The 16,563-nt window shown below is 40.3% G+C and overlaps 1 protein-coding gene across 10 annotated transcripts in view; it reads right to left on the minus strand.

The window, feature by feature from the left end:
* The window catches only part of DTNA (dystrobrevin alpha), a 229,422-nt gene that overhangs the window by 48,482 nt on the left and 164,377 nt on the right, over positions 1–16,563 (minus strand). For all 10 annotated transcript variants that reach the window (XM_017831626.1, XM_017831644.1, XM_017831698.1 and 7 more), the window contains 5 exons: positions 14,189–14,274; positions 12,510–12,664; positions 8,203–8,308; positions 5,142–5,308; positions 2,561–2,685 (listed from right to left, as the gene is read on the minus strand). In XM_017831626.1, the coding sequence (XP_017687115.1) occupies positions 2,561–2,685; positions 5,142–5,308; positions 8,203–8,308; positions 12,510–12,664; positions 14,189–14,274 (639 nt within the window). The remainder of the gene's footprint in view (positions 1–2,560; positions 2,686–5,141; positions 5,309–8,202; positions 8,309–12,509; positions 12,665–14,188; positions 14,275–16,563) is intronic.

Raw genomic sequence — 16,563 nt, forward strand, 5'->3', positions numbered from 1 at the left:
TGCTATGGCACAACACATATCCACAGTAATAAACCAAATTAAACAAGAGGAATTTTCCAAAGTGCTCCAGGCTCTAGGTTGGTCTAACCTGCTCACACTGATGTAAAAAATAATGCTCTCACAGACTTAAGAAGTCAGGCCAGTGCAGAAAAATACCTTCATGATCCACTGGCCATGCCAGTTAGTCTGTCATCTCTGCAGTCTGGAGTTTCTTTTTTTGTTGCTAATCTCATGGACAGAAAGAAAAAATGACCCCTCCATCAGTGGGGGGATTTCTACCATCAGGGTTATGACACCTTGATAACTACAATTACTTCTCTAGATGAGCCCTTAGATGTGTTTCTTGCTTAATTGAAAATTCTGTGGGGCACCAGCAAAAAAAAAAACAAACCAGGCAGTCTTTCTGTGTGGTGCCACTCTAAAGTGGAAGAACGATCAAAAGAAAAGTCTTTATGGGAGCACTTGTCCCCATTTAAGCTAGAAGCTAAGAAAAGGATACTGTTTTGTTGCCAAAATTCTTCCATTTAATGCACATATAAAACCTTTTTTTGCCTGGATTCCTGCCCAGAGCTGTTTCTCTCAACTTCCATTATGTTTAAAAATAAAAATCACATCAGCGAGAAGATATTCTCAATGAGGTTCTGTAGCATATCTCTCCCCTCAGTTAATTTGTGTGAATTATGCTGTAGACCATGCTACCTCCACAACTTACAGGTTTTTCACTCATGCATCATTATAGCCAATATATATTGCCAAGTTATATTACCATCAATCTATGAATAAAGAGAAACTCTGTCATAAAACAAAATAGATGGTGGTTTGTTCTCACATCCAATCACTCTAAATTATGTCCGTATAGTTAGGAATAAGGTAAGGTGTTAATTTCACAGCAGAGATTTGGATCGGTTCCTACTCAATTATGGTACCTTCCCCTTGCCTTGCCTAAATGCATTTAATCAATTCACAGTAGCCCAGTTTTTGCCACCCGTTATCTCACATAACCCCAGGCCTTCCAGGGCTTCCAGCCAACAGGGAACAGAGGCTTCTCTTTCAGTTTCAAGCTCCCTGCCTCTTCCCATTTCCCTTAAGGACAGCCAAAATCTGCCCTGTGAAATTATCACTGACTTGCCAGTGGAGCCAGGCTTTTACACCACGCACAGCAGTGCAGTAGCTCAGCAGATCCAACTCTGGATCATTTCTTCCAAAGAACAACATCCTCTCATTACTCCTCCATAAAGAGGTGCAAGGATTTTAACTGACATTAGAGCATAAGAGGGATTTGGCACTATGTATATGTCAGAGGCAGCACCTTGTCTCTTAAACCAGAACACCCTCTTACACCTTGAAAAAGTTCTGCTATAACCACATGAGGAGGTCCATCAACATGATTTATCCTTAAAAGGTCAGGCAGGTTAGGTGAACTTTCCAGGTGTTGCACAGCCCACAATGGCTGGTGTGCACTTGCCCTTAAAGATGCCACATACAAATATTCAGTCCAGACAAAAGTAAATATGTATAATAATTACAGACCGGAATAGTTCCAGCCGCCAGTAACATATATATCAGTATGCAAATACAATTATAATAGCTGCTGCCTGAAATGCTTCAGTCAGGACCCCAGGAAGATGGTTAAGAAAGATATTTTCTTGAGAAATATACCAGAATAAGAGAAATCCTTTAAAGACAGTATTTTTAGAACAAGTTTTCCAAGTTAATTTCTTTGTACCTTTCTTCCAACCAATGTCTTGATTTTCCTGAATTCTATGGAAAACTTAATAGTGTTTTCTTCTCTCCTTTTTTTTTTTAATGACCCAGTAAGTAAAGGCAAATCAAACTGATAAATAAGAAAATCTGAGCAACTGCCACTGTAGATGGCGGGCATGCTTTGGAAAAAAAAAAAAAAATCCAAAGTAATAATTTTCCCAGCCGGCACAAATACATTGTCTCTCTGCTTTGATTTTCTTGACTCCTGCAGAAATAAAGTAGTGATTTATTTTTATTTTTGATATATACCAAAAAATAATTTTGCTTTCTCAAAATATCAAAATGTAAAAATAACAGACTCTTTTCAAGTGACTTGACAAGTTTAAGACTCACTTTTTATGCAGACTCATACAACTCCTCAGACCTGGGTGAAGCCACAGCTCCACCAAAGTCAGTGAGAACTCTGACACAGGTTTCAACAAAACTGGTCCAATTTCACTTTTCTCTGGTGTCTCATGTCAAGACATACTTGTGATGCACTGAAGTTGAGAACTAATGTTCAGCATCAATACATCCCAAAGTGCTGAAACGGAGATCTCTTGAGGAGAATGGGGACATACCAACACTATGTCCCAGTACTTGATTGTATGTACATATCCCATTGACTTTTCAAGTGAAGTCACACCAGAAGAACATTTTCATCCTAAATACCCCTATCAGCAAATTTGCACTTGTGATGTATTGAGCTGGGTAAGCCACAGCTGCCTCCTGTTTTGCTCAGAGCTATAGTATCTACACTTGGTGTAAGCAACTCCTACAACAAAGCTTACTTTGTCTACAGCACACAGATACTTACACAATATGAGCCAGGTTTAGAGGTTTTTCAGGCTGGTCAGGGAACATTGGGTGCAAAGGTTCACGGCTGGAAGCACAGCTTAAAGACTTGCTAAGTGCATTAGTTAGCTTCTTAGCAGGTGATTTCTGGGAGGAACAAGGAAGGTAGAGGTAATCTGGACAAGTAAGGTGCATACTGTTTCTGCTATAGGAAGCACAAAACAACAGGAAGCTCCAACAGCTTACATACCTATGGACTAACATTCCCATTGCCCCCCTCCCACCCTGACAGTCTGGTAAGGCAAAGACTGCTCCGTTTGGAGGAAAGATTACTCTTGTCTCCAACTGCCTTTAGAGTAGGCTCAGGGGGTATATCTATAGGGACAGTTGCCATGGCTCTTCTGCAATGCTGCACTCAGGCAATATTGCATGAAGGGCAGCACAGTTAATGTCACCTGGACTGGAGCTGGCTTGTACCTCACCAACCTGGGAGTGCAAGGAAAACAAATCTGAGTATGCCCATCCATACAGATACACTGTATGGGACACCATTTCTTTCCTAGCTGTGGGCCAGGCACAAGGCTGCTATATTCTCTCTGCTCACTAGTATTTCTCTCCGCACCTCCAGTACCCTCTACTGTTTAGCTGCTATTATAAGCTCCTCTTTCACCTCCCATGGCCACAGAGGACTGTGAAATTTGAGACATGGGCATGGCAGGAATTGCCCCACTGTGGCAACAGCATGCCAAAAAAGGCTGACATACTGTCACAGTCACCAAAACATGGGGAGGCTCTGTGCAAGCATGATTTTCACCTTGAAATTCCATCAGCAAGTCTAAAAAAAAAAACCCAGCAAACTATTTTCTGCTTTATAATTTTGTTTGGCAGCTCTCTGAGGAGCAAACTCAACTTCCCTTCTAAGGAACGGCTTGGAGATCTATGGTGTCTTTTAGGCTGTGTGAGATTCTCAGGGAATCCAACCCAGCCCTCTGTGATTCAGCTTCTCTGCCAGTAAAAGAGGGGTAGTGATCCTTACACTGTCTGCTTCCCCCAAAACACAGCTCTACATGCTGAAATTTAAAAACCTTTTTGGAACTTGACAGGAATAGCATTGTATTTTTGCATACGCATCCTGCATCGACTTATGACTGTAATCAGCTTAATAATGAAATATTTCTATTACAGAAATCCAACATAAATATGTAAAGTTCAGGCTCTTCCATTATAAATGCAATTTCACTCTGAATTGAGTACAGTTGAGTTCCACTGCACTCATAAACACTCTTAATCTGCATGTGGAGCTCGATGTGAATGCATTATGGAGAATGCTAACCAGGTTTGAACAAATGCTAATGCATGCTACAGAAAGGCAATTTCAAACTTGAAGCAAAACATTTGTTTCTGACAAGGAAATATTTGAAACCACCAGGCATGCAGTCACATTTTTGTCTTCTGCTGAGCAGAAATGCTAAGTCTTCCAATTACTTCCTACCTATAACTACAGCTCCCTGGCTACAGCAAAAAATGATTTTATAGCACAGATTGCTGTTAGGAATAGAGTCAGAGCTACATAGTGGGCACTCTCCTATTCAGAGACTAAACTCCAGCCATTTGTGTCTATGCAACAAGCAGCAACTAGGACCCACAAAAAACAATTACAGACCCAGGTCTGCTGGGATACAGTGCAGGGCTGTATGACTGGCATACAGAGCAAACCACATCAAATTTAACCCTTGAATGTTCCATCAACAGAAAACCAGACATTTTAGAAGTGTTAAGCTTCAGAATTCCATTAAAAAATACACACTAAGTAGTGTAAAAACATGAGCTCTTGCTATGTGCATTATTTTATTTTATTTTTTTAAACAACATTCTTCTCTTATGTTTGAGATTAGCTAGGATTTTTCTGCTGGTCTCTGGATTTGAACCCTGAAGGATTGTGACACTCTGTGACCAAGGGCTTCTGTTGGAGCTTTGCTCCAGTCCATGAAGAGCTTAGTCCCCAGGTCTGATGCCCTTCAGAGAAAGTTAATGTAGCTGTTGATACTTCTCTTTCAGCTTAGAAAAAACATTGAGTTATTCCGATTAATGACAAAAAGTTTGAAGTGTGTTTGTCTCTAATAGTAAACACCACTGTGGATCTAAGCCTGGGACCACACTCAAATCTACAGTGCCAGGACCATCCCAAATGCTACGCATATGCTGCAACCACTCAACTGAAAATATTGATGAATGAGCATCAAGTATTCATCATTTCATTTACACGTAGCCAAACAGAGCAAGCCAATGACGATTTTACCGTGAGTCCTGTGGGAATGGGAGAAGCTGCCATGAGCCTGGTGCCCTGCTGCCAGCCCCTCCTGCGCTGCCCTCACCGCGGCACACACCGTCACAGATGCCCCAGATCCTCACACAGAAATGATCATTACCACCTCCACGCTCTCCTGATGGCTCCCAAGACCGGAGCCTCCCAGACAGCGTCACTAATCCAAACTGGCAGCCCGGCTCCCTGGCTCCAGACAGCTGCCCAGAGCTGCGGCCAGGGGCTTCTCTGATGGCTGGAGGGCAAAGCAGTCTGCAGTGAGGCACGAGCCTTCCCTTACCCATGACGTGTACTCTTTCATTTGGTGCTGGTTGCTGTGGGAACCGCTGGCATGGCCCCTCCAGAAGCAGTCCTGACAGAGCTGGTAATTGTGACACTGCTGGCAGCGGTAGCGAAACCCCATCATGCTCTCGCTGTGGCAGTAGGAACACTCGACGGGGTGGAAGACTGCGCAGGAGAAAGAAATGCCAAGCAATAAACCAAAACAAAGAAACACTCAGCAAAAGTTTATGGACAAAGCCCTAAACTGAAGGTGTCCCCTTCTTTGTTTAAAGAAATCTGCAGTGCCGGATGCTGTCGACAGCTCTGACCTGTGAAAATAATTCAACCTGTGCTGAGCCATTTCCTACACTGGACAACAAACCCTGTTTCACTTCCGAGCTGATGTCTGCACATCCTGCTTGGAGCAGCAAAAAATGTGTTCACCATCTAACAGAATGACTGAGTCCAAAGGAGGACCACAAATATGACTGGAGCACCTTTCCTGTGAAGACAGGCTGAGAGAGTTGGGGTTATTCAGCCTCAAAAAGAGAAAGCTAAGGGGAGACCTTAGAGCAACTTCAGTAATTAAAGTGCTAAGGAAAGGTGGAGAGGAATTTTTGACAAGGGCATGTAGTGATAGGACAAGGGGAAATGGCTTCAAACTGAAAGAGGGTAAGTTTAGATTAGATATTAGGAAGAAATTTTTCTCTGTGAGGGTGGTAAGGCATTGGAACAGGTTTCCCAGAGAAGTTGTGGATGATCCGTTCCTGAAAGTGCTTGAGGACAGCTTGGATGGGGCTTTGAGCAACCTGGTCTAGTGGAAGGTGCTCCTGTGCATGGCAGGGCAGTTAGCACTTGATGATCTTCAAGATTCCACCCAACCCAAACCATTCTATGAGTCTATGTTAGAGGAAATTCATATGTGAGAAAACCCTTCAGCTGCATTACTGAGGATAGCTGAATGTTTTGTTGTGTTGTAAGGAGCTGAAGTGATGCACATCGGAGGAAAAGTCAAACTCAGCTGTCTGATTACTGAAAGCACAAAACTGTCCTTAGGCATGTCATTGTCTCTTAATTACTGCCATCTCATCTGTACAACTGGTGTCATTTAGGTACCTATTTATGGTGTTGAACACTTGGCTTTGGATGCCCAGATTTGGAGAGCTGGCCATTGAAGGGGATCTGAGTGGTCCTGCTCTCTGTTCAGAAGCAGATATGACAAGGATGCAAGTCACTGAGCACACTAAGGCACCGAGATATTTTGAAACACCTTCCTGGCAATAGTGTTATTTCTGTTCCTCTCTCCTCACTACAGCATGTACCCAATTTACCACAGGGTACTGAACATCTCCTCGTTCCCAGGCACCTTCTGCTTTTCTGTTTTAAGGTTCAGTCTGAGAGCATTTGTATGTGCTGAGGATGTCAGGGTCTTAACTTCTTGCCAGAATTTTGCAGCAGGAGGGGTTAGTGCTCTAGGCTAGGAAAAACCGTGAAGCTGGTGAGGGACAGAGATGGATGACAAGAGCTTGAGGCAGGTGGGGTAAATGGGTTGCTCTGTAGCCAAAAATGACTGGGAACATCACCTTACCCACCTCGGTGCCTTTCAGTGTAAGAGGGATTTATTCAGTACAAGAACACATGCAACTTCCTCCTTTTCCTTTTATCAACAAAAAATAGATGCACACCTCCCCTTCCACCAGCCCCATTTTCTTGTTGGAAGTATGGTATAAATATTTCTATTGCCTAACAGGATGACTATACATGATCTTTTTTTCCTTCTGTCCCACACTTCTTTTTCCAGTGTCCCAAAGCTTCAGTTATGCGTGAGGTAAACCTTCAAGGGAGCAACAACACAGAAATATTTAACAAGCCCCTTACACAACAACCTCCGAGGCAAAATACTGAGTGGTAAAATTGTTTGAAAAAGTCTGTTAATCTTGTTAAACTAATATTTCAATTTTTTGGTATAAATTTCCTCCATTCTAAAACTTTCTCCTTTTTTCTAGATTTAAAGTGTTGGAATAATGACTACCAGAATCACTGCGTCTTGATGACTGTGAGCAAAGAATGCCACATTACATGCTGATAAATAAGACAGTAAAAAGGCATTTCTTGTCTCATGTTTTTTTTTCTATTTAATATTGGCAGTTCTGATCCTTCTGGACAGCAGAAGCCATCTGCATTGGAGCTGGGGAACTCCTCCAGAACTGTACGAGGAACTGTACAGAGTTTGTGGGCTGCGATTTGGTGGCGCACACAGTGAGATGAGATGCACAAGCCTCTAGCTCTGCCTCTGCACTTTCAGTGTGGCAGCACCTTCTATAGCAATGGTATATGAAAGGTTTGGCTGGGGGACTACACCTGTGAGTCTGTGAACTTTTCCCCAGGTGCTCAAGAAGTTGGAAGGCTGAGGAAGATGATACTGTCCAGGGACATGCAACAGGCACTGGGCATTAATCAAATGAGTTCATCTTCACGGTCCCTTTCTATCCTAAAATCTGTGATCTACTCATTTTGGGAAAAGACAACCCTTGAGGAGAAAGAGGCATCTCACAGTTAAATCCTCATCTTCCACACACGCAAAGGATAAGGATGAATCTAGAACTTCCTCTTCAAAGTATATGGTCTGGCAATGTAGGCGTAGGAGGAGATCCTTCATAAAGACCTTTTGGTTGGTATTTTGCACTGCACTGGACATCTCCTGCCAAGAATGCTGCAGGAATGGAAACTGCCAAGCTGTTTCTTCGCTGCTGCCATATGTCATAGTTAATGAAAGTTGTGGTCTCGACAGTTTACCAAATAGAAGTGTGTGAATGGATCAAGTCCTATTGCTCTCTGCTGGTCCAGAGCACAGGAGGAGAGGACATGATCAGGTTAATTTTCTGAGCATAGCAAAATTCAAGCCACATTCCTGAATGACCAACAGACTTCTTCAAATATTTTACCAGTCACTGTAAAAATTGCACATGGAGTCAATGAACCCAAACACAGTAGCTTCTAAAAAACCACCTACAGAATGAGGAAATTATCACACAAAAGTTTACTCTTGTAACTCTGTTTTGGCAGCGTCTCTTACTTACCATTTTCAACATTTGCCAGTCGATGCAGAAGTGGTAACCACACTAGACACTGTGGCGGGGGATCAGACATGAGAGTATCCAAGAAAGTGTTTAATGTGACTTTTTTCTGCTCAAACAAGCACACAAACATGCACAAAAATCAGTAATTAGACATCTCAAAATAATTTTATCTTGTTGTTACAGAAACACTTGGGAACAAGTTTCAAATACTGTTTGCCTGAAGCCCCGATTCACTAAAAAGAACAAGTGATACTAGTAAAGCTTTTCCAGACTATTTTTAGTTGCTACAATGATACAACCGATGCCTAACAGTCCTCACAAGGCTGGGTTGGAGACACCTAGCTCCCACTCATTTCCAGACTCTCTTCTAGAGTCACTGCTTGAAAATGCTTTGTAATTAAGGGTGGCATTCAACCCTTCATGTTCTCATGTGTTTTGAGTATCACATAATAAGTACAAGTGCATGTAGGGTATCACTATGTATGACCAATTTTCAAATGAGAAGTCACTGCAGAGAATGGCTGATAGTACTCCAAAACAGAAAATTAAAGGAAATACTGACAAGGGAGTAGAAATTTGAAACAAATATAGGGTAAGAACAGAGCATCATAGGCAAGTTGTTACTGTAATTTAAGAAACCATGCTTATCTGAGGAGTGATGGCAATGAGTTATGGGTTATGATTGTTATGATCGTGGGATGTCATGTTTGCCAGCACTCAGGGACTGCAACTGTTCCTAAACTCTCCACACCTTTAAGCACTCAAAGGTCTATGCCCCTTTAAATTTCAAAGAGATTTAAACTCTAAAATATCCCTGTTGATTTTAAAAATGCAATCTAGGGCCTTAAGTTTCTTAGGTGTCTGGAAAAAGTTATCACAAATCTTAGTTGGTTTGTTTTTTCAATCAGCAACTGAGTCTTCCTTAAATAAAATTTAAGATGCAAAAATATAGAGCCCTGTTGAGAATATATGCAGATATCTTTTATAGCCATACATATTTAAGTAGTATCCCCATATCCAAAGGGATTGCTAAATCTTCATCTCTGATTGCATAAGCTACTGCTTTAACTTGCTAAAGAACTGCGGTTACCCCATGAGAAAGCAAAGCAGCAGTTATGCAGTGACATGTATCATCTCCGTGTGCTGTGGAATTCTTTTAAGAGTTGAGGTTTCAAAATGGAGTGTCTGTGCTCCATTTATACACAATTACCACTAGATGTAAATAAAATCATTATTTCTCTTATATACACCGAGTGATTAATGGAAAACATCTCACCCTCTAACCGTCTCAGGGCTGAAATATTGCAAGATATTGGGAAAGATATATATATTAGTCCCTAGGAGAAAATACTTCAGGTTAGTGTGAAAATGGTCTTGATTCTATAATGAATAGAAATAGCCAGAATATGAGCTCTAAATCTCACTGGAATACCATCTTTTCCCACAATACCTGCAGTATGAAAGTCCAGTCAAACACTACCATCTGCTTGTTGTATGAATTATCTTCCCAGCCATGGTGAGCAGATAACCACTTCCCAAATAGGCATCTTATGCTATAGGCATCAGCTCACAGGAAAGGATCTTTCTTTTGGAGATCTGCTGAGGATGCCCGGCATGGCTTCGCTGACCAATGCTGCCAGCAAATGTCTGTGTTATTGGCAGCAGAACTGAGAACACAGGAGGAAAAAAGGGACGTCCAGTGCCCCATACTGCAGAGCTGAGTAGCCCTCTGCTCTTGAAGGGATACACCCATTGGGTCTAAACAAGCAAATAGATGGGGAGACAAGAACAGCTCTTCCATAATGCAGTAGGCTTTTGAGTGCAGCTATAACTTAAAACCTGATTTGCACCAAATAAAGCAACTCAGCTTCAATGACAGCTTTATGGCCAAACGCTCTGGTGATCACTGATTTTATGGATTAGAGAGAGCAGTGTCCCTTAAAAAGACACCATCAGAGCAATTTCCATACATTTTCCTCCTGCAGTTTTGTTTCAGATGCTGGGGAAGTTGAAACTGAAAGCTGTTTTCTAAATATATGCTACATACAGATGGAGTCTAGGTTTGTGGAATAACACTTAGACAAGTGCTAAAAAAATGAAGTTAGCGTCTATCTTTTCAGTTTGGGATAAGAGAAGAGAATTTTTTAAAAAGTGGTTTTTACATTAGTAACAACACTGTTTAATGCCCACATTATATATAACATCGCATCAGTCCTACCTATGGGAGAAAGTGGTGGCGATAAAATTCCTTTTTGAGCCACAGATTTGTTTTCTGAAACATTAAGTCACTTGCTTCGGCATTTCTGTTCCATAAATTTGCTGATGAGGAAACAGTTGTTTCTACTTTGAATAGCCATTCAATCTAGCAGTGGTTCACAGGCAGAGGAAAATACATGGTTTGATCAAGTAAACCAGTACAATAGGGAAAAATAAAACATTTCTGCAACAGGAAAAATCCTTTCAGATGTAAACTGAAACGAATTTGACACCATGAGCCAAAAGATCGTTCCCAGAATCTTTTCTCACCCTGAAACTGAAGAATCTATATGTATCAGGGGGTTGAAAGGCTTCTGGTTAGAAAAAGTGATCCAGAGTGAGAACAACAAGAGAGAGTGCCAAACTTATTCCAAAGTATCAGCTTTTGATGATGCTAAGTGCAATATGAGAGTGAAAGAACGACTTACGGTGTGACTATGACTGTAAATACCATTTATCATAGTGTCACAGAGATATGGGGGTTTTTTGACTCTCATTTCAAAACTCTGGTTCATTCCTAGTGAGGATGTAATGAGAATTACATGAAGTCAATTTAAGTGAAATATTAGACTAGATTTAAAAGAGTACTTGGCTGCTTCCAGATACAAAACAGCAGCTTAGTAAATCTGCTGTGTACTGACATCAGTCAGAGACTTAACTCGTTAGCTGCAAATGGAGCTTGTGAACAAAACCATCTAATGCCTGCTTGAAAACTTTGTTTTTTAAGGTACCCTAATGCATCTGCTCCACTCAGTTGGTTGCTCTCAAACAAAGTATCATTTCTGATGGCTACTGAGATAGAAAACGACGTTTGAATCACGTTTTTTCAAGAAAAGAAATTCCTTTTTTCCATCTGTAATAATAGCATGTCCAACATGCAAGGCTTGAATGCCCTGTTGCCATGCAAGAGCACTCTTTCATTACTTTAACACGAAACTACAAAAAGTCACTTCACTATGTAAACTCTTCAACGTAAGATGAAGTGCTGTATTGTCTCCCTCTGTGAAACAAGACTAGTTTCACACATGCAATTTAAATGATTTGGGAGATGATTCAATAAATGAATTTCAACAATGCCTTTCGGTTGACTGGAGGGCCTATTGATTAGTGATGAAACTGAGGGAATACAGAAAATGAGACTCTTTTGCATGAAAATGACACTATTCCTGCTCCATTGAACTTACTTGTTCAATAGTATTGAATTAGTGAATGGAAGGAAAATACAACTTTATTTACAATGTTTTCCCAGTTTCAGCATCTTCCCTTACTTTATATTTATGGAATTATACAGTGCGATGTGTGGCAAAAGCAGAGGAATTCTCTCTTTCTCCACAGGAGAAATGGACAACCAGCCTTGATTATGGGATCTTTTGAAGTGCTGTGTATTACCTGAAGCCAGTGTACTGTACTTAGTGTGCCTATGGAGTCTGGTGAGCTGTGAAAAAATCTTGTATTTTCTTCAGGATAAATTCATTGCTTCCCTGAGCTATGTCCCTGGTGTTATTGGTAAGAGACTAAGGATTTCCTAATACATACTGACTCCCATTTTCAAAAAAGTTTTAAGGCGATTTTCTTCTCACTCCTAAACTTCTTGTGTGTGTCTCACTGGGAAAACCTGCAGTCTGATATTTTTGGTGGGACTTGAGCTTTTTATGGGGAAGTTAAAGTCCTGTGTATGCTTATACTAACAACAACAAAGCAGAGCGTAGGACTGCATATCACCTAAATGTAAATATCTAACAGGTGCTTAAATTAGGAAATTAGTCTCCTTAGCCTCCCTAATTTAGGAACATGTAAGTCAAAATCCTGCTCCGAATCACTTTCTAACCAAGCCTCTCTGTCCCCTCTGTTATATGTGGAAACTACAGAGACCAGCTTCCTATTGAAGGCACCAAATCTACATGCCAAAAATCAGCCAAGTGGACTTTCCCTCCATCCAGCCATGTGTTTCCTGGGTGAATAGGCACATATAGGTAAGAAAGGAAGAAAGTGTTGGCTTGCTCGAAGGAGTGATTGAGATCCTGTGTCTGGGACGCTCACTCTTCATTTACCTGTTGTGAGAAACAGGATTTTGCTGACTGCTCAGTATAACCAAAAGAAGGTCCTTCAAAAACAGCCGTGGGCAGCTTGAGAACCTCCCGCAGAAACATGTCGTATCTGCCATAAACCATCACTCCACTGGAGTCGGAAATCATTGAGAAAATGTCTGAGGGGGGAAGAAACAAGAAAAGGACACAGCAGTTTCAGTGAGAGCTACAGATTTGCTCTGAATTCAGTAGCATCTGATTTGAACCAAAACCCCTAAACATGTTTTGCTTATGGAAACCTCCACTATTACTGCATCTTTAATTCCAACCTCTTTCAATAGAAAACAAAGAGAATTATTAGCATATAAAAAAGTAGCTGATTTTAATACTAAAATATTCCTGACTTTTTTTTTCTTTTTGTGTGGTCATTTTTTAAGCAAAGTCTGATGCACAGCATGAGGCAGTAATTTGATCAGATAAGAAGGCTCTGATTTGACAAGATACACAACATCAGCTTTTTGCCTACTGCCAGCTTACCACGTCAAATCAAAATCTTGACAATGAGTTCATTAAATCAGTTATTATTGTTTTGGACACACAAAGCATTGAAGGTCTTGCAAATTCATTACTTTTCACTCTTCTCCTTTTTTTATGTATAAAAATATCACCCTTTTATCATTGCAGAGATGAATGTTTCTAAGGCTTGACTTTTCTGCTTATTTAAAATTATCTTGTGCTTTGCAGGAGATCACTGACTAAGGAACATTTATTGTTTTTCAGGCTGTCATGTCAGTTGCTTCATTTCCAGGAACCTGGACAGGAAATTCTGACAACAGGACTCTGGGACTGCTGACCCAAAAAATCATCATTGTACTCCAGCCTTCCACTGGAAGGACCCCGCTCCTATTCCTAAAGCTGATTAAGGAACAAACAGTGCTCAATTTATAGCACTGCTCAATTTATAATTTATAACTTTAGTGCAGTCTGTATTTGAGTTTCTACATAGAAATAATATATTAAAAAATGGCACCAAATCTGGAAGACTAAATCAGCACCTGGGATTTCTACTTGTCTACTCTAATCCACATCAATTTGCAAACTCTGTTTTCTTGGGCTGAGGGAGAAGGCCCAGGGGAAACTGAAGGTTTCTTTGGTCCAAAAGTCTGGACCTGAGCTACAGACATTATATCACTAAACAGAAAGTCTTCCACTGCACCTACAAGTAAACTATGCCTTTGCTATTGGAAAACTGGGAATAAATCATGTGGAATGAGAATCTGTTCACCAAAATAGACAGCATAAGAATGTGCCCTGTGGGAAGAAATATAAATAGCCCATAAATATATCATACTTCTACGTGTGAAATGAGATTGTTACTAAAAAATAATCAGAAGAAATTGCTGAATGATGCTTCATGATGTCAAGGCTCTCAACCTGTACCCTGAATTCAATAATCCCAAAGGAAAAAAAATAGAATCCACCACTCAAACTCAATATATGCAATTTGGCTTTAAAAATATGAAGTTCAATGAGAAGTTCAACCAAACGTTTAGTGGGATTTATCTGGAGAAATTTATAGTGCAAATCCCAAACCCAGCCACGAAGCTCTATCTTATCCTGATCCGCTCTTTTCTACTTGTACTATTATTTATCAAAAGATAACAGATTTTTAACAGGTAAAAAATGTCACCCAAAAGACTTACATCTTAATTTGTCCATGATTTTTCCTCCACAAAGAGTTGCCAAGGCCATTTTGACAGCAAAAACGGAAATTTTACCATGTCCTTCCCTGTTCAAAAGTAGAAAGTAGCCATAATTTACATGTCCATTTTATCATATGAGCCTCTGTCCATTTAAAATGCATATCACTGACATCACTTATTGTAATGCACAATATATGTGGATCGACATACAATGAAATAAGACCTTTAAAAGGAAAGTTTGTTTTGTGAGAACACACATCAGTACACTGTTCTGTAAAGATCTCAGAGCACATTTATTATATATATGAAGCTTAGTATTACATTGTTTGCTATCCTCATTCTTTCTCTACATATCCATATACATGTAAGATAGACATGAATTGTATGCTCAGATCTGTATGATAAAGCATGCTACATGCTCCACCGCTACATTCATTAAGACACTCAGACTTTAGAAAATGAGTCAGTTCCCTAAGCTTGACTAGCTAATAATCTTTAAAGTTCAGTGAATTGGACTTAGTTCTACATCAGTGTAACACGTAATTCTAAATATTAATTCTGATTATCCTTTACACTCATTTAAAATTCTGCTTTTTGTCAGAAAATCAACTGGAAATACAGGTAAAAAGTAATAAATTCACTTCAGTATTTAAGAAAGAAATCTTTACTATGTTCTTTAATGCTCTTTTGTGCACATTTTCTTTTTCACTACATTGAGTTCCCTTTGACTGGCTTCATAAGATTAAAATCCCAGCAGAGTAATTTCCAGACTTCCGTACTTCCATCCTTTGTTGACTGGATTCTGATTTGTGTAAACCAGGACTTAGCACTGCTATGGCTGAAAATGCAGTCATTTTGTATTTTTTGTGTGCATGCTACCCTTTAGACCTTTTGGAATTTTTCTGCACTGTTTCATCATGAGGTTTCCACCTGCCTTTAAAGAGTTGTTATACTTAAAAAAAGAAATGCTAAGTGGAAGCAATGGCGTTATTAAGAAGCAATGGAAGATTCAGAGGAAAAAATAAAGCCCATGTGGAAGTGCTTCAGATTTAGATAATTTTTCCCAGGAGGTTTAGTTACATTTACTAATAGGATTATAATCTTGAATGGCAGACACATATCAACTTGGCTTCAGCTTTCCAGCCCAAAGCCATCGGCTTTTCCCATACTCACACGATTATAGAACAGAGGAGCAGAAAAGGAAAAGATTTCATTTATCTCTTCAATCTCTTCATTTGAGTTGATTAGTTTTGACACTGTATTTTGTATCGGTCATTTGTATTCATAAAAGCATCACTAGAGCCAGCATAAATTCAATTTGCCCTCCAAATATGTCTGTGTGTGTGTGTGTGTGCACGTATGTACACACACATGCATATATAAATACATATGACGGATGAACAGACAGGATAATGGGGCCTAAGACTTGCCAGTGTCATTTGGATCCAGAAGGGCCCTAAGCTACGTCTAAGCACTACAGATGCCCTTGACTGGCAGCACTGGGGCCTCACAGTATTTGCCATGCAAAAGCAAATGCTGAAGCAGTGGCTCACGGCAGCATGAAGTGCTCTACAGAAGTCAGTGCTCCCTGAAAGAAGCTTTAGGCTGGCTAATGCAAAGAGATATGAATTTTACTGATGGAAACAGGAGAGGACAAAAAATATTTTGATTTTATATATCACCTCTCTTACTGAGGTTACTCTTCAGAATCCTACAGAAAAGCATTAGAAGCATAAATCATGTCAAAAGCAAACCTTGAAGCTGATGTGCACTTAGCAACAATACAGGATGGAGCACTTAAGAAAGGGAATGATGGCCAGGGCTTAAGGTTATCTCCTTCTGCTTGGGGAAAAAAGGGCAGAAAATAATACATGCTGTTAGACACCAGAACAGAGCAGAAAGTTTCTTCTTCTAATGCACAGCTGCAGAGGGAGACAGCCTGTCCCCAGAGAAACCCCACAGACTGCCTGACAAAATCCACAGACCATACAAGGCTAAGTCCAGCTTCAGGGCCTGAATTTGCCTTTTGGGTCACCAAGGAGAGCGGTACCAAACGGATGACACTGTCATTTGTCAGGATTTCTAGCAATATTTGTACTGAGACAGCCATATGTTGGAGAAAGCTATAAAGAAATAACATCACATCTTTAGAAGTAGCAAATGAGTCCCATGAAATGGACATGGAGAATATACAATTTTTCTCATTAACTAGGCATGAAGTGGTGCTCCCCCAATACTGTAAGGTATCTTATCCAAAAGTAATATAATTTCTTTGGTTACTGGTAGGCCTCTTACTACTCACTCTAATCAGGGCAGTCAATTCTGAAATGTCAGAGGCTGCAATTACAAATTCTCCTTTTCACAAATGTGTTTCA

Source organism: Lepidothrix coronata, unplaced genomic scaffold (genome assembly GCF_001604755.1).
Source record: "Lepidothrix coronata isolate B3197 unplaced genomic scaffold, Lepidothrix_coronata-1.0 Scaffold6, whole genome shotgun sequence".
Taxonomy (NCBI): domain Eukaryota; kingdom Metazoa; phylum Chordata; class Aves; order Passeriformes; family Pipridae; genus Lepidothrix; species Lepidothrix coronata.